Below are 23,045 nucleotides of genomic sequence, written 5' to 3'. Positions count from 1 at the left end.
ATAAGCTGAACATACTAAATTGTATCCACAATTTTTACCTCTGCAACATACATCAAATCTTTTCAAAGCCTATTTTTTTGTTTTGTGAAACTTGCTCAATATTTCAGTCAGAATGGACAGTGCAGTTTTAGAATCCTGCCCTCTCTTCTTCTATACAAATAGTCAGTCTAATCAATGTCTGTCATTATATTTATACCTCTAAGATATGCCCCTTTCCCTCATCCTCAGAGTCATCTGAGAGCTGTTTATTCACACACTGATCATTTCTCAATTAGTCTACCGAAGCCAACAGTCCTTTGTCCCCTTATAGATGTCCTTTGCCTCTTTTGGACCCGTAAGTTTGGGTGTGAAAGAGAAAGAAGAAAGAGATTTAGTATGTTTCCCCCCAAAATAAAATCATAGTTTTTATGCTAAATGGGGATGGGTGACAGATAAAGAAAATAGTTAGGATATGAGAGACTTGGACATTTTGAGTATTAATGGGAAGGATTTAGGAGAAATTGAATACATAAGGAATGAGCAGGATGATTCATAAGTCAAGGTTCCTAAGGTCAAGGTAGATAGCATTCAAATCTGAGGTCAAGGATTGCTGTTCAGAGGAGGGATAGATCTTTGATTCTATCTGCAATGAAGAGATCAAGGAAGTAGATGTTGATGGGTTTATGAATCTAACATGGGAAGTAGAGGACTTGTGTCTGATGTTTCTACTGTCTCTGTAAAGTGGTTAGAGACGTTATCTGAGAGAGGAGATTTTGTATTTGAAAAGAACTTTGAAAAATTGAAAAATTGCTTGAAATGGGTTGAGGAATGAATTAAACAGAGAAGGTTATTGTCATGAATATGTAATATGTATATTAAGTAATCATTTGAGGTTGGTGGTTATACATTTTAATGAGAACAGCTGCCTTTGAGCCTAACTTTGTATAGGAACAGTGAATTGCACCTGTGCAGCTTAGATTAAGTATCTCCAGGATGAGTTGTGTCAGCAGTGCAGTAAGTCAGAATGACAGGGGTTTGGGTGATTCTCTTTTATGTTTAATCAATTTTTAACCTTATTTTCTTTCACTTTATAATAGGATTGGGAGTATATCATAAATTTTTCCATTTCTCATCAATATCTCCCATCAGTAGCTCATCAATTTTCTGGATGAGAAAGTGTTGGCAAATATTTTGACAACTTTGTTATCTCTTGACCTAATTCCTGTGCCTTATCATACACAAATCCAGGTAAAATTTTCTCAACTGAGAATTTATTTCATGACATTACCCAGCAACGGCTCCGCTGCCCCAGTCTCTGAATTCCTCCTCAACTGCTTCCCCAACTTCCAGAGCTGGCAGCACTGGCTGTCCCTGCCCCTCAGCCTCCTCTTCCTCTTGGCCATGGGGGCCAACGCCACCCTCCTGATCACCATCCAGCTGGAGGCCTCTCTGCACCAGCCCCTGTACTACCTGCTCAGCCTCCTCTCCCTGCTGGACATCGTGCTCTGCCTCACCGTCATCCTTAAGGTCCTGGCCATCTTCTGGTTTGGCCTCTGGTCAATCAGCTTCCCTGCCTGCTTCCTGCAGATGTTCATCATGAACAGCTTCCTCCCCATGGAGTCCTACATGTTCATGGTCATGGCCTATGACCGTTACGAGGCCATCTGCCACCCACTGCGGTACCCATCCATCATCACTAATCAATTTGTGGCCAAAGCTAGTGTCTTCAATGTGGTGCGGAATGCCCTTTTTACTGCACCCATTCCTATCCTTACTTCCCTGCTCCATTATTATGGGAAAAATGTCATTGAGAACTGCATCTGTGCCAACCTGTCTGTGTCCAGGTTCTCCTGTGATAATTTCACCCTTAACAGAATCTACCAATTTGTGGCTGGTTGGACCTTGCTGGGCTCAGATTTCATCCTCATCTTTCTCTCCTACACCTTCATTCTAAGAGCTGTGCTTAGATTCAAGGTGAAGGGGGCAGCAATGAAGGCCCTGAGAACTTGTGGATCTCACTTCATCCTCATCCTTTTCTTCAGCACCTGCTGGTGGTGGTGTTGACAAATGAGGCCGGAAAGAAGGTCCCCATGGACATTCTGATTCTGTTTAATGTCCTCCATCACCTTAGTCCTCCTGCATGTGGGTTTCAACCATTGCATGTGGGTTTCAAACTAAAGAGTTAAAGCAGGAATTTCAGAAGCTGCTGCAGAGGGGCCTTTGAAAACACCGAAGGGACTCTCTATAGAAACACCTGTTACTGTTTCTATTTCAGGAGCTGTTATTTCAGACAATAAACTAATGCTCAGATACTGAATTTTTCCTACCTGCTTTTCTCTCTCCAGTATCAGGAATTAGTGAAGATTCCTTAGTACCTCACAAAAGTTCATTGGCCTAGCTCATCGAACTAACATTCTTAGAGAGTTAATTTTGTATTTAGATATTTACATATTTGACAATCTCATCCTCACAAAAATTCTTCAGGGTAGGATTATTATTCCACTTTATATATTAGAACACACATATTTAGGGAGAAATACTGACAAAGGTCACATTGGATGAGTGGTGGAGTGTCAGTTCCTCAAACACTATTGAAGCCCCAGCTCTGCTCCGCAGGCCAGGATCTCTGCATCATTTTTATGAATTTGTTACTGTCAATAGGTCTTCTCTAATCACCCTCCACCTTCAGAGTCAAAAAGAACCAAACAGAGGAACAGAACCCAGAGATGTTGCCACAGTCTTTTTCTGACTGTTTGGGCTTCTGTCACAAAAAGATACTAATCATAGTACCAGCTTATGCCCAGCGGAAGCCTCACAAACCTTGAAATTCTTTATGGGAAAACCAGGACACCGAGGATTCAACTGGCAGAGGTAGGAATTAGAAGACTAGCAGTGTGGGAAGTGGTCAAACTGACTGTAGTGATTTGGGGGCATTCTGTGTACTCGAAACCACACTCTATATGCTTCGGAGCTCAAGAGCCTGGAGTGTGGGTAATGTATGTATGGCATATTGCTAAACTTCTGGATGTCACAGTCTGGTGAAAATGGGTGAGAAAACAACACATTATTGTAGATGGTAGGCAATCTCATTATTTACATGGGTTATAGGGAATTGAGGGTTCAGGCTCATTTAAGAACCTTACCCAAAGGTCAGAGATAATTCTTACTTGCAAAATTTCATAGGTTGAAAGCAAGAGCCACTATATTAAGAGGTTCTCACTAGAACCTCTTAATATCATTTAGTCACCAGAACACTGGTTCTGGTGAATAGATCCCAAAATTATTAAATTAAAAGCATTTAAATGTAGGCTGGACATGGTGGCTCAGGCCTGTTAATCTCAGCATTTTGAGAGGCTGAGGCAGGTGGATCACTTGAGGTCAGGAGTTCTAGACCAGCCTGGCCAACCTGGAGAAATCCTGTCTTTACTAAAAATACAAAAATTAGCTGGGTGCAGTGGTGCGCACCTGTAGTCCCAACTACTCAGAAGCTGAGGTAGGAGAATTGCTTGAACCTGGGAGGCAGAAGTTGCAATGAGTCAAGATTGCAGTACTGTACTCCAGTCTGGGTGACAGAGCAAGACTCTCTCAAAAAAATAAAAAAGGAAAGAAAGAAAGAAGGAAAGAAAGAAAGAAGAAATGTAGAGGGTACTAATTCCTTGTTTTCATCAAATATGATTTTCTTTGTCCTATCAAATATCTTTTGAATTGCAAATTGCAAATATGGAGTAAATAGGGATATGTGCCATATGGCATTAGAGTATAACAACTTCTTGGTACATGGTTGAAAGTAGGGGAGTTGCTTGATTCCTTTAATTGTGAAAGGAATGAAAAAATGGTTACAAAGTATTTTAAAGAAATTTATTTAAAGAATGAGCAGAACTTGGTTATCAGTTGGATATTTGGAGTAGATGAGAGAAAGAGAAAAATGATTGCATTTTCAAGCTTGTATGCTGACACTTCTGTGGGTTTTGTCAGTTTCACTCTTTGGTTATTCAAGAAATATTGGCATAAGCTTCCCTTTTTCATAAGAGGATAGATATTGGGCTCTCCAGAACCAAAGTCAGAGATAATTCTTATTTGCAAAATTTCATACAGTGGAAGTAAGGGCCACTATAATTTAATCTCTTGTCTTAATCAAACGTGATCTTCTTTGTCCTATGAAATAATCTTTTGAATGTCAAATTGCAAATATTAGATGAACTAAAGCTTCAGCTGGAAGACAGATCTCTGCTAACTGTGGAGATGGATGAGGCTTATCCAGCTACAAATCCAACCAGGAGCCCAGTGAGGAGACAGTCACCCTTGCTGGACCTTGCTTTAACTCTATGGAATTTTGACCTTGAGGTTGTGCTTGCTTAGCTTTGTGAAAAAAGGTTTATAGTTACATGGTCTTCCCTAAGACACTCTCATTAATTCTTGTCACACATCTGATGGCACAGACAAGAAAGAAAGTTTGGGTAAACTTTTTACTTAAAAACATCCAAATGCCATTTTTTTCAGCTTTGTATTTTCTTTTAATTTTTTTATTATTATACTTTAAGTTCTGTGATACATGTGCAGAACACGTATGTTTGTTACATGCCACGGTGGTTGCTGCACCCATCAACCTATCATCTACATTAGATATTTCTCCTAATGCTATTCCTCCCCAATCCCCCTACCCCCAACAGGCCCCAATGTGTGATGTTCCCCTGCTGTGTCCATGTGTTCTCATTGTTCAGCTCCCACGTATGAGTGAGAACATGCGGTGTTTGGTTTTCTGTTCTTGTGTTAGTTTGCAGAGAATGATGGTTTCCAGCTTCATTCATGTCCCTGCAAAGGACATGAACTCATCTTTTTTAATGGCTGCATAGTATTCCATGGTGTATACATGCCACATTTCTTCATCCAGTATATCACTATGGACCCAAATGCCATTCTTAATCCTGAAGGTCCTGCATCTGGTGCATTTCACTTGATTCCCATTTCTGGATGCCGCTACCCTTCTTCTATCCTAACATTTATTTTCATAAAAATTTTTAGATACATTTTGGAGTGCCTAAATCATTCTGACCTCAGGTTTCTACAGATGTATATTTTATTTCATTGTGGTACATAGTCCTTCTAAGATACAAAAGCTTCAGCTGTGAAATAGATCTCTCTTGACTGTGGAGAAGGATGAGGTTTATGCAGCCACAAATCCAACCATGAACCCACTGATCTCTCTTGACTGTGGAGAAGGATGAGGTTTATGCAGCCACAAATCCAACCATGAACCCACTGAGGAAATAGGAGTTAGATTGTGGTTTGATCTGCTTGTATAACATGATTTTGTATACTCAAGAGGGCCTTTAGCTTGTCAGTACGAAGTATCAGGAACTAGATTTACCCTGTCCCTTGAAATAGTTAAAAAATTAAACAAAATATATAAAATAATGGTTCTGAAGACATTGGACATCAGGCAATGGAGGACAGTGATCTCCAAGATATAGGAAACAAACAAGGTGAGTCTTGTTTACTGGATACAGATTGTTCCAATTCATTATGGAGAGATTCCAGGCTATGTCAAAGGGAGGGCAAACTCAGCTGCAGCCTGGCAATTTTTCTGTGTTGAGAAGGGAAGGAGTCCAAGGCAGCTAGAGTTCACAAGGCAGAGTACTGAGAAGGAGAAAACTGCATAGAAAGAGAATCTCAAAGATTTATAGAAATTCCTCCTTGAATGTTCAACAATGTACTGATTAGCATATGCATATGAGGAAGCTTCATGAGGGCTAAATATCTGAAATAAAGTAGATGTCTTCTATCAAGGAAGAAATGGACAGGTGATGTTACTGAGTTGGAAATGGGTGTTGGAGAGACAACTAACAGAGTCAAACCTGTAAGAAAACAATAAAATTCTATATAATATTCTGAATAAGTTTTATGCCAATGAATTTGAAAAACTAAAAATTTAAAAATCACCAGTAGCTTCAGATAATAAAATTCAATATATCAATAACCATTAAAAATTTAAATATTAATCAAAGACCTTTCCCCAACAAAAGCTTCAGTACACTATGATTTTAAAGGTGAGTTCTAGAATTTTAAGAAATAGATGATCTCTATCATGTATACATTCTTCAAGATAATACAAAAAGATGAAAAATTTTTACCAACTTATTTTATGAAGCTGGAGTGACCTTGTCTCTTATTTTATGAAACTGGATAATGACAGTTCAAACAGTGCAGTGCCTCTACTATGCATTTCTTTGCAAGGCAACCCAAAGCCAGTCAGCCCATTGTGTAATCAGCCCATTCCCCATGGGTGCGTTATCTATCAGTAGGAGGTGGGGATGCTCCCATATCTTCCAGGTGGTCAAGAGCATGCTTCTCTGATCCAAGTACGTGAAGAGCCAAGTACCCTCCGTAACTGCCATCTGCCATCTCTTAAAGTAAATTTCCTACTTAATTATTACACACCAAGGCTAAAAGCTCTCCCATAGCACAAAGTAATTTTTGATACCCCCAAAAGTCAAAACCATCAGATAACACAATGCAAAACAAAACAATGTCTTAGATTTTGAGAGAGATCTAGTGTCTTTCAATTCCTGGGCTTCTGTGAGGAAAACAGATTTTTCCTCGAATGGGGTCTGTGGTGCCTCCTCTACTTTTCCCCAGGAGTTCCAGGCTGTTAGAATTTATCTTAGGTTCTCTTATGTGGGCATCAAGAGTGGGAAGAAGACATAATGGAGAAAAATAATTCAGTCTACTGAGAAGAAAAAAACTTTCATAAGAACACAATTCAAGAAGAGATGAGACCTCTTAAATATACATAACTTGGATATTTGTTTTTAATTAAGTTGATTTTAACTATAGAGCTATTTTTTTTCTAAAAAAAATCATTTTATATCTCTTATTACCAGACCGTAGCCAGGACAGGCAATATTTCCGGCATTTGGACTCTACCATAGGTAACTTCCCACATGAAAATTAATAAGTTTTAACTAAGGTTCTAACTTAACCGTGGATGCATAAGGTGTCTCAAAGAGATGGTAAGCAGTTTTTATTTTTACAAGATTTGGAATCTCCCCAAGCATAGTTCAGGGAAAGGAAAATTCAAGATAGGAAATCAGAAGCTACCCGTGGGGGAAAAAACTCTCAATAAATGGGAAAGTTACACAAGTAACAAACCAGAAAGAAATCCTTCCGGAAGACAAGAATTGAACCCTTGCCACCATTGTCGAAAGCTAAAGCCTTAGCTGCTGAGTTACACAGCATTGAGCAGTTTCTATTGGTCTTTCCAGAAGTCTAGAGCAGCCAGTTTCAAGCATGAAAAGGCTTTTAACTGCTCAAGATAATTTTTAGGGCTAACTAATGTGAATACCCAAATTTCTGTCATCTAAATGGTGGAGACCAAGAGAAAGTATCCCCACATGGTCCCAAGGTTAAGCTCCTAAAGACACAAAACAAGACAGAGAAATACCATTGAGTATTGGTTTCAGGGACACACAACGGAGTTTGTAACTGATTAGCCTGCCAAGCTGGCTTATAGGGATCCCAAACCCATGTTCTATTCTGTGATACCCCTCTCTCCATTACAGAAAGAAAAAATTATAGCACAAAGTGTACCAGATTTGCTATGACTTAAGACTAGTCTCACAAATCCCTTTTTCTATCAATCAGTCACACACACAGAGAGAGAGAGAGAGAGAGAGAGAGAGAGAGAGACCAGAAACTTAGCTGATCAGAATTTCTTACCCTTTTTGCCATCATGGTTTCTGGGTTTCCTTTCTCTGTAGCTTCCAGAAGAATGGAGCAGGTTTTGATGACCCTGCTCTCTGTGCTATAACTGTGGGGGTCAAGCCACTTTACAGAAGGAAATTACCCTTTTCTGTTTTACGGTGCCACAGGCAAAAGATTCTCAATTTTTTAAGATGTTGCCTAATGGGCTACATGGGGAATCAAAATAACATTTTCCATTTCAGCAAAATACGCATAACAAAACAGACACTAGTCACCTTGTTCAGCACCCAATATCAGCCTGGAAAGCTCAGACTTTCTCCAGTTAGTCCCTGTTATCTTTGATCCACTCCAGGTAAGGAAGGATGACCTCTGAATAGTAATTCACAGTGGGTGAAATGCTTCTGGACACGGTGCAGAGCAGACAGTCACCTTGAACCAGGCTTGCTGAGCTTGCTTTAGAGCTCAGTAAAAGTGACCAGACATTTGAGCCTAGTAAATATGACCAGAAAATGAGAGTTTTCTGACTTAGGCCTGCTGGACTTCCATCAGCAACTCCTTCTGAGATTCCCTTCACATGTATAAACATATACAAAGATGAGATGGACAGGAGGCCTTCCAAATAAGATCCCTAACCAAGAACTCCAGAGATATCCCTTCCAAACTATCCTGCTATTCTCTGTTTGAGAAATCTTACCCAAATCTTCCTGACTGAGAAGTCTCCCAAACCAAAACTCTTTCTACTGATTAGGAAAAGCCAACTGAGACACTTCAGGTGCTGAATTGAGACAGACACCCAGCAATAGGGTTACAGACAAACCAAGACCCTGAAAGAGCCAAACCAAGACAGATACCCTGCAGTGGAGCTACAGACACCTCACCATGGGGCTACAGACAGATACCCCACCATGGGGATACAGAACTAGTCAGGAGAAGGAAGGAGGCATTGACAGCACCTAGGATACTCATCAACCCAGACACCCTTCAATGGGGCTGGACTATAGACATCCCACTGTGGGGCTATAGACAGACACCCTGTGACAGGGCTACAGTTATGGGAAATCTCCCCAGGACTATTTTTTCATTGCAGTTAAATCCGTGAACATTAGGTTGGCAGTGCCCTGCTGGCAGAGATGGTACCATGGTACCAGAGTCAGCCCCTAGTCCAAGAGAACTAGGTGGCTGCTTGGGCTGGCCTCTAGATCTCTTGCCTGGGGGGAGGTGGATCTATGGAACGATGGGCAGGTAGCCACAAGAGCATCCCAGACAAGCACCCAAATTTGTAACTGCTCAATGGGTTCACCTTGCCCACTGCTTAGATGAGCTGATTTATCAGGACAGGGGAATGACAATAGGAAAAGAGTAAAACATGCAGAGCTGGCTGTGTGGGAGACTGGAGTTTTATTATTACTCAAATCAGTCTCCACTATTTTTGAATTATGTTCAAAGTGTTTAAGTGAAGATTGGTGGGATTTTGTTGGATATTAAATGATATACAATATTACATAATTTGCATTTTAGAATGTTGGCATATTATTTTGTAATCAGAGAAAAATTAAAAAGTATTGTTGATATTTGTGCTGTATTGTTCAGAGTGGTAGTTCGAAGGATGAGTATTGAGTTGATGAGAGAAAGGCATCAGTGTCTTTATAAGTAAACAAATGTAAGAACTGAATGAATTCATCAACATGTTTAAAACTCTCCAGTTTGGAACTTGTGGAAAAACAGAAAAAAATAAGAATGGGAGGAATGGGAGCTCTAAAGTAGCCCTTTCACTTTTTATTGGGTTGATTGTAGCCTTCCTTTTGAAATTTCAGTTTTGGTTATCAGTCTGTTCCGGTGCTATCTTTGCACAGCCCCATTATACATCCCAGCAAGAGTGAATAGGGCTGTGTTACTAAGTTCTCTGCAGAAACAGCTCATGCCCTGCTTGCCTGCTGAGTTGTTATCACTTTGTTTTCCTCTCCCTATCTATTACGGATGGGGCTATTCCTCCTGCACAGTAGAAAGGGACAGGGGGTTCCACCGAAGCAGCAGGTGGCTACAATTACACCTATCACAAACAAATTTACAAAAGGCACCAGGAGAAGAATTTTCTGCCCATTTTCTAGTTCAGGTATCTTCCAGGCTATGATGTCTATAGGTAGATCAGATGAGACAACAAAGACGTTAAATAAATTATTACCTAACCAAATAATTTGTCTAAAGTCAGTGGGATATACTATAGGCTAAGCATTACAACAGATCTAAAATTGTTTCTGAACATATTCTTTGCCTGAGGTCTAAACCTTTTCCAAACTCCCCTCAGATTTGCCTTAAATTAAGTAATTTTACCATGTGTAGTTCCTCACATAATTATGAATTACTTAATTTGTATGCATTTCTTTTTCTTTTTTTTTTTTTTTTCAACTTTTAGTTTCAAGGGTTCATGAGCAGGGTTGTTATTCAGGTAAATTACATGTCACAAGGGTTTGGTGTACAGATCATTTTGTTACCCAGATAGTAAGCATTATACCCAGTAGGTAGCTCTTTGATCTTCACCCTCGTCCCAACCTCCACTCTCGAGTGGGCGCTGGAGTCTGCTGTCCTCCTCTTTGTGTTCATATGTACTCAATGTTCAGCTCCCAGTTGCAAGTGAGAACATGTGGTGTTTGGTTTTCTGTTCCTGCATTGACTTGCTCAGGATAATGGCCTCCATCTCCTTCCATCTTGCTACAAAAGACATGACCTTGTTCTTTTTTATGGCTGTGTAGTATTCTATGGTGTGTATGCAGCATATTTTCTTTATTCAGTCTACCACTTATGCCCATCTAGGTTGATTCTGTATCTTTGCTATTGTGAATGGTGCTGCAGTGAACATACAAATGCATGTGTCTTTATGGTAAAACTACATATATATTCCTTTGGATATATACTCATTCATGGTTTCTGAATTTATGTGTTTTGTTTACGTGTTTGATTTCTGAGTCAAGTGGTAGTTCTGTTTTAAGTTCCTTGAGAAATTGCCAAACTGTTTTCCACAGTGGCTGAACTAATTTACATTCCCACTGTAGTGTGTAAGCATTCCATTTTTCTCCACAACCTTACCAGCATTTATTTTTTGACTTTTTAATAATAGCCCTTCTGACGGGTGTGAGATAGTATCTCATTGTGATTTTTATTTGCATTTCTTTAATTACTAGTAATATTGGACATTTTTTCATAAGCTTTTTGGCCACATCTTCTTTTGAAAAGTGTCTGTCCACGTCCTTTGCCTACTTTTTAATGGAGTTTTTGGTTTTTGCTTCTTAATTTGTTTAAGTTCCTTCCAGCTGCTGGGTATTAGATCTTTTTCAGATGGATAGTTTGTAAATATTTTCTCCCATTCTGTAGGTTGTCTGTTTACCCTGTTGATAGTTTCTTTTGCTGTCTGGAAGTTTAATTAGGTCCCATTTTTCAGTTTTCATTTCTGTGGTATGCATTTATTTTTTAACAGAATGTCATTTGATGAATGAGAATGCAATGGGAGTCCCATTACTGGTAAATTGTAAAATGGTTGTGTGCTTAGTTCAGCCTGTACCCAAAACTTAACGTTTCTTGTTTACACTCCCAGTTTTGACTTATCTCATTTTTGTGGTTAGTTCCCTCCAAAATTTAGATTTGAAACACTCTGCACTTTCTATCTTCAGGCTCAATTTTTCAGGAATCCCTAGCAAAATTGGAAATGCTGAATATCAAGACCATCAACTCATCCTTCTCTTGTCTTGACTTTATTTTTTGCTTAGCTTAGATTGTATGGCCCATCATTTAATGACACTCCTGGAAATAGTGTAACCTTTTTTGTGTTATTTGAAAACACCAAAAATTCTGTTTGAATACAAATACCTATCTCCTCTGTGAGAATTTGAAACTTGTCAGGAAAAAAATCCCTTAACAAAGTTATTGGTTTCACATTAAATTTATCATAAACTTCAGATGTAACTTCAACACTATTCAAAAATCTTACTATGTGATGTCATTAAGGTAAATGGGCCCATATCCACCAAGATGGAGTCTGAAGAATCATATTTGTAATTACTTTGTTTCTTCTTCACCAGTATATCTGCTTGACTGTTGCCCCAAATTTGTCCACTCCCTTTCATTTCCTCTGCCACCAACCTGCTCCAGGCCATCTCTTGCCTGGATTAAATGACAGCCTTTACCTGGCTGCCCGGCTTCTGCCCTTGTTTCCATACTACTCTGCGTTAAGACCTTTTGACTTGCTTGACCTAAAGTAACACTCCCATCAGGATTTCATATATTTCCTTTTGTATAATTATCAAAGTTTTCTGAATTTAGGTGTTTTACATTTTGTCATCAAAATAATAAAATCTAAAAAATAATTTAAAAATACATAATATATATATACATGGCTCAGATTTAAAAAGCTAAAAATGTTATTTATTAAAAGTAACTCATTCTCTGGATCAATTAGTATTATTTCTGACTGCAAATAATAGAAAGCCCAAATAGTGATGGCTTAAACTCATTAGAATTTTCTTCTCCTTCATGTAAAGGAAGTGCAAGGATGGACATCTAGAGTCAAAATTAGACCGTCACAAAGATATCAATGCCCCAGTTTCTCTCTTTCTGCTTTGCTATGTTTAGAATCTAACTTTTATGACCAAAGTCGCTGATAGTTTAAGGTATTTGCTGGAAAGCTAAGCATCATTACTGTGCCTGTTCCATGATGAAGGAGGTAAGAGGACCGTGGGGCATGTAATTTTCATTTCTCAGTTGAATTAGTTCACATCAAAGCGTCTTCTTGGGGTTCCACCACATAACATCAATTAACATCTGTTATCTGAGAAGCATCATATTTTTGAGTATACATGGGTACCCCAATAAAATAATGATTTTTGTTACTAAGGAATAATATGGAATATTGAGTAAGGAGTTAGCAACCTCTAATATACTATTCTATTCCTGTCTTTCAAGCACACATTTGTCCTTCCCAGGGGCAACCATTACCAATTTCTTGTGTCTCCTTCCAGAGTCAACTTGATTATACATAAGAATATATATACATACACACATATACACTTATGTATTTATATATTTTGAGTATATAAATATTTACATGTATTGGATGTATTTGTATCTATGGATAAATACTCTTATAAACAGCATTACAACATAATTTTGTGCAGCTTTCTATGCTCTGTTTGTTCTTCTTACTTCTCTGCTGGACAATAGATCTTAGAAATTATGCAAATACATTGAGATAACAATTTTATTTTAAAAAATCACATAATTAGAATAAAATCTCGTTGAAGGCAGGAGTCAGGCTTATCACCATTGTATACAATGTCTAAGTTTGAGGAGCTTAGTACATAATGTCAGAGCTGGGATTCAAATCTGCATTCAAATTGAATGATTTTATTCCTATACTTACCCACCACCTCAATATAATAAATTAGGTTGGCAAATTTGTCTGTATTAACTCTTTTTGCATTCCTTAGAAGATAAATATATTTGTAGTTTAAAAAGTTAACAGTTTACTGACCTTGATTTTCTGAAATCTTGTTTAGAATTGCAATACTTATAGTCATATTCATCAGTGTAAGTGGAGACTAGAGAAGAATCATTTAGAACACGGACACTAGACCAGGTAGAGGAGGTTTGAATGCTGACTGGCTATGTGATTTGGGGTAAGGCTTTCTCTCTCTCTCCCCTACACAATGGGGATAATAGTTTCTAACCTGAAGAATTGCTTTTTCTTATCTAAGGGAGATGATTAAATGATAAAAAATACATAAAAACTTCAGTAATTTGGGTTACTCAGAAAGCACTCAAAACATTGGAGTTATTATAAAAGAGTTGCTCTATAATCTCTTTTCCTGCATTTTCACCCATGTCTCTATGTTAGACTTATATATCAGATTCCTGGATTCTGTAGTCTAGATAATTTATTATGTTCATTTCAAACCACTCCATTCCTCATACCCCCACTTCCTACCTATTGGAGCACAATAAGACAGGCTTCCCCAGGGATTCAGTTCCTCCTCCTCCAAGTCTCTGCTTCCCAAGCCACATTTTCCCATAGGCATCTAAGAAGGCAGGTAAGAGAGGTAAAGAGCTCATAAAAGTCTCAGGATTTATTCACCAAAATCCTAGCATGGCCACCCCTACAGCAGTTACAACACAAAGAGCTCATTCTTTTGCATCCTCTGTAAGTCCCAGGGCCAAGGGAGGGGAGCATGGCTGTATTGGACCTAGACAGAAAGAGTGAGCAGGAGGATATGAGGCAGGGAGAGATCCTTTCTGTACAGGCAGAGAGGTGGGAAGTGTGGCAACTCGATGCATTATCATCCTGAACACTTCAGTAAAGAGCCTCCTAGACTGTATTTCTTCCTTCTGTCTTCATATAAGTGGGTTTCATTTTCTTACTTAGGTAGGGTATGTAGCACAGGTGAAAGATCAGGCTTCATCTTGCCTGATCAGGAATAGAAGGAGGTCTGTAGATCCCACAGTGGGATAAAGTGTATAGAGACAGAGCAGGGCCAGGCATGTTGGATTAAGTGTGTCACTGGTCACCTGGAACATGGGTTCAAAGAAGGTATTGATGAAGAAGCTGATCAATATTTCCTGAAACTCTGTCTCAGTTTGAAATAGCAAAATATAACTTTCTTTAGACTGTAGGAACATTCTCCTTCATATGTAATCAAGATCATTTTCTCTGTGATTTCTCTCTGATGGTCCTTGTTTGGTCCTTTCCCCCTAAATAGCCATTCATAAATTTTAACATTATCACTGTTATTCTTGTTTTCTGCAGGCCACGCACCTATAATTTGTAAAAATGACTTCCCTCCCTCAATACAGAGCAGTGCCTCTTATCATCCTGTAACTCCATCACTATGTCTTAGTTTGGGAAGAAGCTTTTTAATGCATAGTGCCCTGTATTGGATAGTACACTCCAGATGAACTAATTGGAAAAGGATTGAGAAAGGTTCTCAGCTACTTTGCTCTTGGCATTGTACTTCTGAAATTAAATTAATACACATCAAATACTTAGAAGAATGCCTGGTACAAACTAGACCCTGGGTTCATGTCAGTTAATATTGCCAATCCAGTTTTAGAAACAATAAATTAATTTTTACTCTATGGACCACATTATTGACTTTTGTTTATATATGTGATTCTGCTTGGAACATCTAGAAATCTGTTCCCTTTTCTTTTCCTCCTGTTCCAGACTTTCTCACTCTTCCATGCCCATTCTCCAATGTTCAGTAGTAAAGAAATGGACTTTAACAGAGTTAGAGCCTAGGTGATAACACCAGATGGGTGGAGGCAAACGTCCTGGGCCCATTCAGACAGTAGAGCTTTGACTCTTGGTGAGCAAATGGCTAATGTGTGAGTAACAGAAGCAGCTAGGAGGGTTGATCCACAAATGGCATCTGAGGAGCATGAAGAGATACGAGGATTATGTCAAACAATGCTAGAAAAGGACAGAGCAGTAAGGGGATGTACATCAGGGATTATAAAATACAATGTTGAGGGATGAGGTTCAAGTGGTAGAGGGAAGACTCATGTAGGGAGATGAGAGTTTGTTTGGATAAATTGGTAATGATTTTGAGAGGATGAAATTAAAGCAATTCTCACCAACATTAGGAGCAAGTGGATCATTTTACATTTGTACTAGGAAAAGGAGAAGACGTATTAAGTCAGAAACCTAGCACAGGGCTTTTTCATCAACCGAGTAGGTGGCTCTTGGGGAGGCACCTGTGAGCAGTGGCATAAACAGATCCCTGAGTTCCATCATGCCATGCCGCGCTTCCCTCTCACCCACCACACAACACCCCTGTGGCTGCCTTTTACAGTATTGATCAGAACTTCCTTTTCCCCGCCTCAGCACCCCTCTGCCCACTGAAACTCTGGTTAATTCTCCTTTCTTACTCTTTCTCCTTAAAATTTCCCATCTATGTAAAACAGCAAGGCTGGTAATGCCAAAATATTTTTCAATGGACTTTGGTTAAGAATCTATGGGGTGTTAGAGAATGTAGTATGTATAAATGGAAAAGGACCCTTTATCTGTCCTCAGATATTTCACAGTAGAGTGGAGGGAGATAGAAAGGCACAAAAACAATGTGCTAAGGTTTACAGAGAAAATTTAATCATGGTAGAAGCTTCCTCAGTGAAGTAGCTACCTCAATTATCTTACTTTCCTTCTGGATCTTTAATCTTTCCTGAACATATAAACATGCTGCAGTAGCTTTCATTTCTGCCTTGCTTTTTCTTCTCTTATAAGCTCGAAATGGACTTCTTTAGCTATACCGTCAACTTTCCCTAACTACACTTCCTCGCTTACTACCTCTCTAGCTCCCTTCATTCTGGTTTCTGCTTCTCCCAGTCAAATGATTCTCTTTGCCAGGTTACCAATGACACACCCTTATTATAATGTTTAATGAGCATTCACTCTTCTTATGTTATTGAACCTCTACTTAACTAACGAGTTGGTCAAACTCTTCTTAAAATTTTCCCCTTAATTTTTTTCTAGGGCATCTTATTCTTAAGATTTTCTTTATACCTTTCTAGCCTTTCCATTTATGTCTCCTTTTTCTTTTTCCACCCCTTCAATGCTGCTATTTCCTAGGGTTCCAATCTTAGCCTTGTGCTATTCTGACTCTACAGGCTATGTTCTAATGCTTTCTGAATTTATGTCCTAAACCACGATCCTTCTAATTTTCTCAAACTCTTCAGTTTGAGACAGCCAAAACCAAATCTATGCATAGCAATTATAAACACCTCAGCCTTGACATATTCCAGTACACATTAATCTTACTCGTTTACCTGTATTTTACATCTCAGTGATGAAACTTACTGACTCAAGCCAGAAAACAGGGTGTCACTCTGGGCTATTGCCTATTTTCTCCTTTACAACAAATCTGTCAGTAAGTTCTGTCTATGTGACTCCCGGAAGATGCCCCTTCTTCCCATCCTCAATGCCCCAGCCTTTGATGCGAGTCGCTTCTCTCCTGGGCTCTTGCAGCTGCCATTCTTTCTATTTCTGCTCTCTTGCCTTACCCAAGGTCATGCATAATACTGTGTCCAGAGTGATCTTTCTGTACGTACTTTAAATCTGGTCATGTCTCACTTCTAATGGAAATATTTTTCCATTTCTCTCTATCCATATGACTAGTTCTAAAATCTTTAGCATAGCAAACGTACTTAAGATCTGTCTTTTTCTTTAATCAACTCCATTTTTGGCTCTTTCTTTCAACTCCTCATCCTTTTGGCTCCAGTCAGATTAAATATTGCCTAGCATTTCCTTCCGAAGTTATTCTCAGACTCATCACCATGCTTTCACATAATCCATTTTTTATACCTGCAGTACACTACACAGATTTAATGCATGTAAATCCTCCACATCTATAGAAACAAGATTCAATTAAGTTCTTAGCAACTTTAGGAAAGCTTCTGTTTTCCTCTAGGGTTGAGTTAGGAAATTTTCCTTTGTGCTTTCCTCTTATTCTTCTCATAAGCCTAATAGGTAACTCATTCTACAAATATTTTCAGCCATATCATGTCAAGCACTGTGCTAATTGATGCTATTTTCATGACATGAAATGTCTAATTGGGCACGAGAAGGAGGAGCATGTAAGCAACTTATCATACAAATATGTAACTACCAGCAATGAGGATGGTTCAAAATACTATGATAACACAAAATAGGAGGACTTGATCGCGTGTGGAGGGTGTTAGAACAAACCTCTCAGAGAAGAGGGTATTTCAGTTGAGATATAAAGGGTGAGTGGAAAGTAGATGTTGTGTAGAAGCATAAGATTCACAGCCTTCTAAGAGAAGTGGGATCAGAAAGCGCGTGAAATGTTTGAAGATCTGGAAGAAGGACGGTGTGGCTAGAGCTCAGAGAGAAAGGGAGTGCGTGTTAGATAGAACTAGAATATGAGGAAGGAGATAGGTAATATATGGCATTGCCTGCCTGCCTTCCTTCCCTCCCTCTCTCCCTCTGTCTCTCCCACCTTCCCTCCTACCCTCTCTCCCATCCTCCCTTCTATTCTCCCTCCCTCTCTCCTTCCTTTCGTCCTTCTTTCCCTTCCTACCCTCTCTCCCTCCCTCCCTCCCTTCCTCCCTCCCTTCCTTCCTTCCACAATGTAATCAGTTACCTATGAGCACCTATCAAGCAATCTATCTATACCCATACAGGGGGTATAGATATAGTGATGATAAAAGAAAAACTACACATGGTTTCTTCCCTCATGAACTTAAAGATCTCATAAAGTTTAAGTAAAAAATTTTCTTTTTATTCTATTAGCAATGAGAAGCCATTGAAATATTTTAATGAGATGACTAATAAGATGTATATTTAGAAATATTTCTTGGATTTCAATGTAGAGAATGGTTTATAAAGAAATCTAGACTGCATTAGAAGGCAATTTCTACATTTTCACATAAGGGGTACTAGTACTTGGATAGTGAGGGTGAATATAGAGAAGTGGATGGATTCCAGGGCTAATTAAGAGGGAAATGACAGGTCTTAGTGGTTTCATCATGTATTTTGTGCCATTTGCAGTGGGCGGAATAAACGTTCAAGACGGTTTCTGGGCACTGGCTTTTGAAACTGACAAATATTTATGCCATTCACTGAGATGCTGGCAAAAGACCAGGTTTTTACATTTTGGACTTTGTGAGCTTTGAATATCTTTGGGAAACCCAGTTGATATAGTAGGCTTCTGGAGAGGTCTAAGTAAGAGATAGTTCAGTAGTCATTTGGTAACAGAGATGGTAATTATCTACTGACATAGACAAGATAAAATAAGTGGAAGGAAGGGGAAAACAGAATATCAGAGAGGAAAGAAGAAAAGCAAAGAAAATATAGGACTGAACCTTTAAATTGATGTCAAGGTAGTGGATGATGGATGTGCTAGAGAAAATGAGAGGGAGAGACCAGGAGGTATAAGGTAAACTAGAAGGTTGCGATGTAGTAATTAGGCCAAAGAGAGTGTTTCAAGGAAGAGGATTTGATCAACTGTTTCAACAAGATTTAACAATAGGGAAGCTGAAGGTGATTTCTGAGAGCTGCTTTATGGATCGAATGGAGGTGGAAGCCAAATTGAAGTGAGTTGTGGGATGGATGTGAGGTGAGGGAATGGAGACCATGAGTGTCAGTGCTTGTGAGAAGTGTGTGCGTGAAAAGGAGGGGAGAGTTAGAGAAAGAGCCACAGTTCAAAGCTGGGAGGTACGGGATCCAATGTAGAGGTAAAAGTTGGACATTTTTAAAGACGGACAGATTCTCTATTTTAATAAAAGGAAACAAGAAAAGGATGAGAGTATATACACATAGATGTATAAGGCTTACAAAATTTTATATAAATTTATAGAATCAAAGTGCAATTTTGTGCCATGCATAGATCGCATAGTAGTTCAGTCAGGGCTTTTAGGGTATCCATCACCTCGATGATGTACATTATTCTCATTAAGTAATTTCTCATTATCCACCCCCTCCCATGCCCTCACCCTTCCAAGTCTCCGTTGTTGATCATTTCACACTCTACATCCGTATGTACACATTTGGAACACTTACTTATGAGTGAGAGTATGCAACATTTGTCTTTTTGTGTCTGGCTTGTTTCGTTTAAGGTGATGGCCTCCACTTCTATCTATGTTGCTGCAAAAGACGTGCTTTTATACTTCTAAACAGCTGAGTAGTATTCCATTGTGTGTATACCATATTTTCTTTAGTTGATTAGAAGAGACTTGTAGTATGCAATAGTGAGGGCACATTTAAGGTTAATGATCACAAATTTATCCAGCCCTTTCTTTCTTTCTTTCTTTCTTTCTTTCTTTCTTTCTTTCTTTCTTTCTTTCTCTTTCTTTCTTTTTTTAAATATGATACCAGGAGCACTAGGATCTAGGATGTTCAGGCTCAGGTTGTGGAAAATGAATAGTTTTATTCATATAGATTGAAGTTTTAGCAAAGGGATGATTTAATCAAATTTACATTATATTTTCTTCTAAAATACCATGAGTTTGGGTAAGAGATGTAATAAAAATATCCACTACAAATTATACTGGTGTATAGTAGAAAGCAAAGGCCTAATTAAAGTTATTTTTCTCCCAAATGATTTATTAAAGAAACTTCTTTTCTACCATTGCTTTTCTTACACTGGTAACATACTGGCCTAATTTGTTGCATGTTTATAATATGTTTTAATGTATAGTGAGGTTACTGCCTATCTACCTTTTTTTCAAAACTTCTTAGGTTTTTCATTCATTCATTTTTCTTTATGGAACACAACATTATTTGTCAAGTCTCACTATTCTACTTACAGAATATTGGCTGAAATTTGCCATACTTAGTAAAAGTGAACTACAATTCCTAAAGAGTAGGTGAAAGGGATACTTTTTAAAGCATTAAAACAAACAAACAAACAAACAACAAAAAAAACCCTCTTGTATCTGCCTATACAAATAGTCATAAGAAGCCTACTCAGCTCAAGATTCAGCTCATGGCATCACCCAGCAATGACTCCACTGCCCCAGTCTCTGAATTCCTCCTCATCTGCTTCCCCAACTTCCAGAGCTGGCAGCACTGGCTGTCCCTGCCCCTCAGCCTCCTCTTCCTCCTGGCCATGGGGGCCAATGCCATCCTCCTGATCACCATCTATTTGGAGGCCTCTCTGCACCAGCCCCTGTACTACCTGCTCAGCCTCCTCTCCCTGCTGGACATCGTGCTCTGCCTCACCGTCATCCCTAAGGTCCTGGCCATCTTCTGGTTTGGCCTCCGGTCCATCAGCTTCCCTGCCTGCTTCCTGCAGATGTTCATCATGAACAGCTTCCTCCCCATGGAGTCCTGCACGTTCATGGTCATGGCCTTTGACCGTTACGTGGCCATCTGCCACCCACTGCGGTACCCATCCATCATCACTAATCAATTTGTGGCCAAAGCTAGTGTCTTCATTGTGGTGCGGAATGCCCTTTTTACTGCACCCATTCCTATCCTTACTTCCCTGCTCCATTACTGTGGGAAAAATGTCATTGAGAACTGCATCTGTGCCAACCTGTCTGTGTCCAGGCTCTCCTGTGATAATTTCACCCTTAACAGAATCTATCAATTTGTGGCTGGGTGGACCTTGCTGGGCTCAGATTTCATCCTCATCTTTCTCTCCTACACCTTCATTCTAAGAGCTGTGCTTAGATTTAAAGCAGAGGGGGCAGCAGTGAAGGCCCTGAGCACATGTGGCTCCCACTTGATCCTCATCCTTTTCTTCAGCACCATCCTGCTGGTTGTTGTGTTGACAAATGTGGCCAGAAAGAAGGTCCCCATGGACATCCTGATCCTGCTCAATGTGCTTCATCACCTTATTCCTCCTGCATTGAACCCTATTGTGTATGGGGTTCGGACCAAAGAGATAAAACAGGGCATTCAGAAATTACTGCAGAGAGGGAGGTGAATATGTAAAACATTTCTAATACCTGACGTCCTTCCTCTTCAGTGATTTTACCTACAGAGGGAAGTAGAGAAATGTCAGTTAGTGAGGTATTTATTGCATGCACTGAGGCTCCCTTCATTACTGAACCAGTAAGGGAAAGTGAATCCCTTCCTTCACTTTCCTTGCATGGTTCAGGTAGAAGTAGGCAAGGGGTAGAAACTCTTATTTATTGAGAGACTGCTTTGAACCTCGCAATTACATTTAAGTAATTTAAGCTTCAACACATCTCTGCAGGCACTGTTACTTTCATTTCACATAATAGAAGAAGAGATGCTTTTAGGAAGGAAAATGGCCAAAGATCACATATGTGGGAAGCAAAAATAATAAAACCTGGGCTCTTTCTATATAGTTGAAATGCTTCATCAATTGCAATTGAAGCTGAAGAGCAGCCTTTCTCTCCTTTGACCTGTGTTTTGCCTTTCTGGATGTCCACAGGTATTTTCTGCCTGTTCTTAATTCTTTGAGACCCAAAGGGCTTCTCAGAGAAGGCAGAGTCTTGCCTGACCAAACTTCTGCTGGGAAACAAGAAAAGAGCTTTACAGCAATATAAAGCAGTGCCAGCTTTCTAGTCTATCCTACACAGCCTCATCACCTTAGACAGTCTTGAAAGTGAGGATGGTTGCAGACAGGAAGAGGGGACTCTGAGACGGTAAGAAAGAGAAGAGCTGACTAAGACATTGTGTTGACCACGTTCCCTATATGTGTAAGCCTCACGCTCGGTGAACTGAACATCAAGCCTTACTTGATCTGTTAACTGCCCAAGTGCTCTAGTTGAATGTGTGAAGATAGGACATAGTGTCAGGTTTCTGTGCAACAATGGTTCCAGTTAGGTAACAAAACAAAACAGAACAAAAACATACACTGGTTATTTACAGATAATTTAATGTAAACAATGAGTTTTGATGAAGAAAGGAGGCTCAAGTAACAGGGAAATTGCATTAAGGGGAAGAAGCTTCCACTTAGAAAGAGGCTGGGTCATTAGAACCTAAGAGGTTAGGAAGTAGCCCGTAGAACCGGATCTCAGATCTCTGAAGAAGGATGCTGTCCCTAATTGGTACTCATGCCATAGGACCTCAGAGGATGTGGCCCTTAGAGCTGGGACTAAAACCTTTGAGGATGGGACACTTCCTTGATGGAGCTGGTATTTTTGAGAGAGTTCAAGGAGGATGATTTTGAGAGTTAAACAAAAAACAAAACCGATCAACCAACTAACCAATCTGGAGACTAGAATCAATTCCACGTCCAGGGTGAAGAGTTGCTGCTGAGGAATACTGACTGACAAGACAGGAGCAGACAGAGAGAGCAAGTGTCCGTCTCCCTGTTTCAACCTGCGAATGTTTCTGCTGCTCTCTGTAGGTAGAAACTCAGAGAGTGACAGCTGACAAAGAAGCGGTTCAACTTCCAGCACCAGCATCACAGAGTACAGCATGGATGGCAGGCTTGGGGCTGAGAGATATCTGTTAGTAACTGACGCAGCTCCAATCTTCTGTGGGTCTGAAAGCTTGTGATTACTGAGGAGCAGCTATAACATCACCCTGCAGTGTACTGTTGCCTCCAGGAACTAGAGTCAGAATCAAGACCCCTAGTGCAGGTGGGTGGAGAAACGTGACATCGTGTTTAGGGGCAGCATTCAGAGCTGTGAAGGAATTGTCATGAAGCTGGCAAGAGGAGTAAGATCAACTGCCCCACGTTGCAGGGATTAGATAAAGTAACTGTAACCCAATGCTGGTGTGGGCACTAGGGGCAAAGTTTCTTCCAGTCACTCAACAAGAGCAGGAAAAAATAATGAAACCCACTGGCTTACAGGAAGGGGCTCTTAATACCCTCAGGCTCGGCTCTCATTGTCTCAAGCCAGAGCCACAGGTGCAATTCAGTATTTGTGATTTTTTAAAGAAGAGA

General features: G+C 39.6%; 1 protein-coding gene and 1 pseudogene across 1 annotated transcript; both read left to right on the top strand.

Moving 5' to 3' along the window:
• Window positions 1-1,257: 1,257 nt before the first annotated feature.
• On the top strand, window positions 1,258-2,203 carry LOC101040203 (olfactory receptor 56A1-like; annotated as a pseudogene).
• Window positions 2,204-20,159: 17,956 nt separating this feature from the next.
• LOC101040535 (olfactory receptor 56A1) lies at window positions 20,160-21,107 on the top strand. The gene has a single exon (XM_010334219.3). It carries the CDS (start codon window positions 20,163-20,165, stop codon window positions 21,105-21,107), a length of 945 nt encoding a protein of 314 aa, XP_010332521.1. The 5' UTR covers window positions 20,160-20,162.
• Window positions 21,108-23,045: the final 1,938 nt, after the last annotated feature.

This window comes from Saimiri boliviensis, chromosome 6, assembly GCF_048565385.1.
Source record: "Saimiri boliviensis isolate mSaiBol1 chromosome 6, mSaiBol1.pri, whole genome shotgun sequence".
In the NCBI taxonomy this organism is placed as follows: Eukaryota; Metazoa; Chordata; class Mammalia; order Primates; family Cebidae; genus Saimiri; species Saimiri boliviensis.
This window is presented reverse-complemented; position numbering and strand designations above follow the sequence as displayed.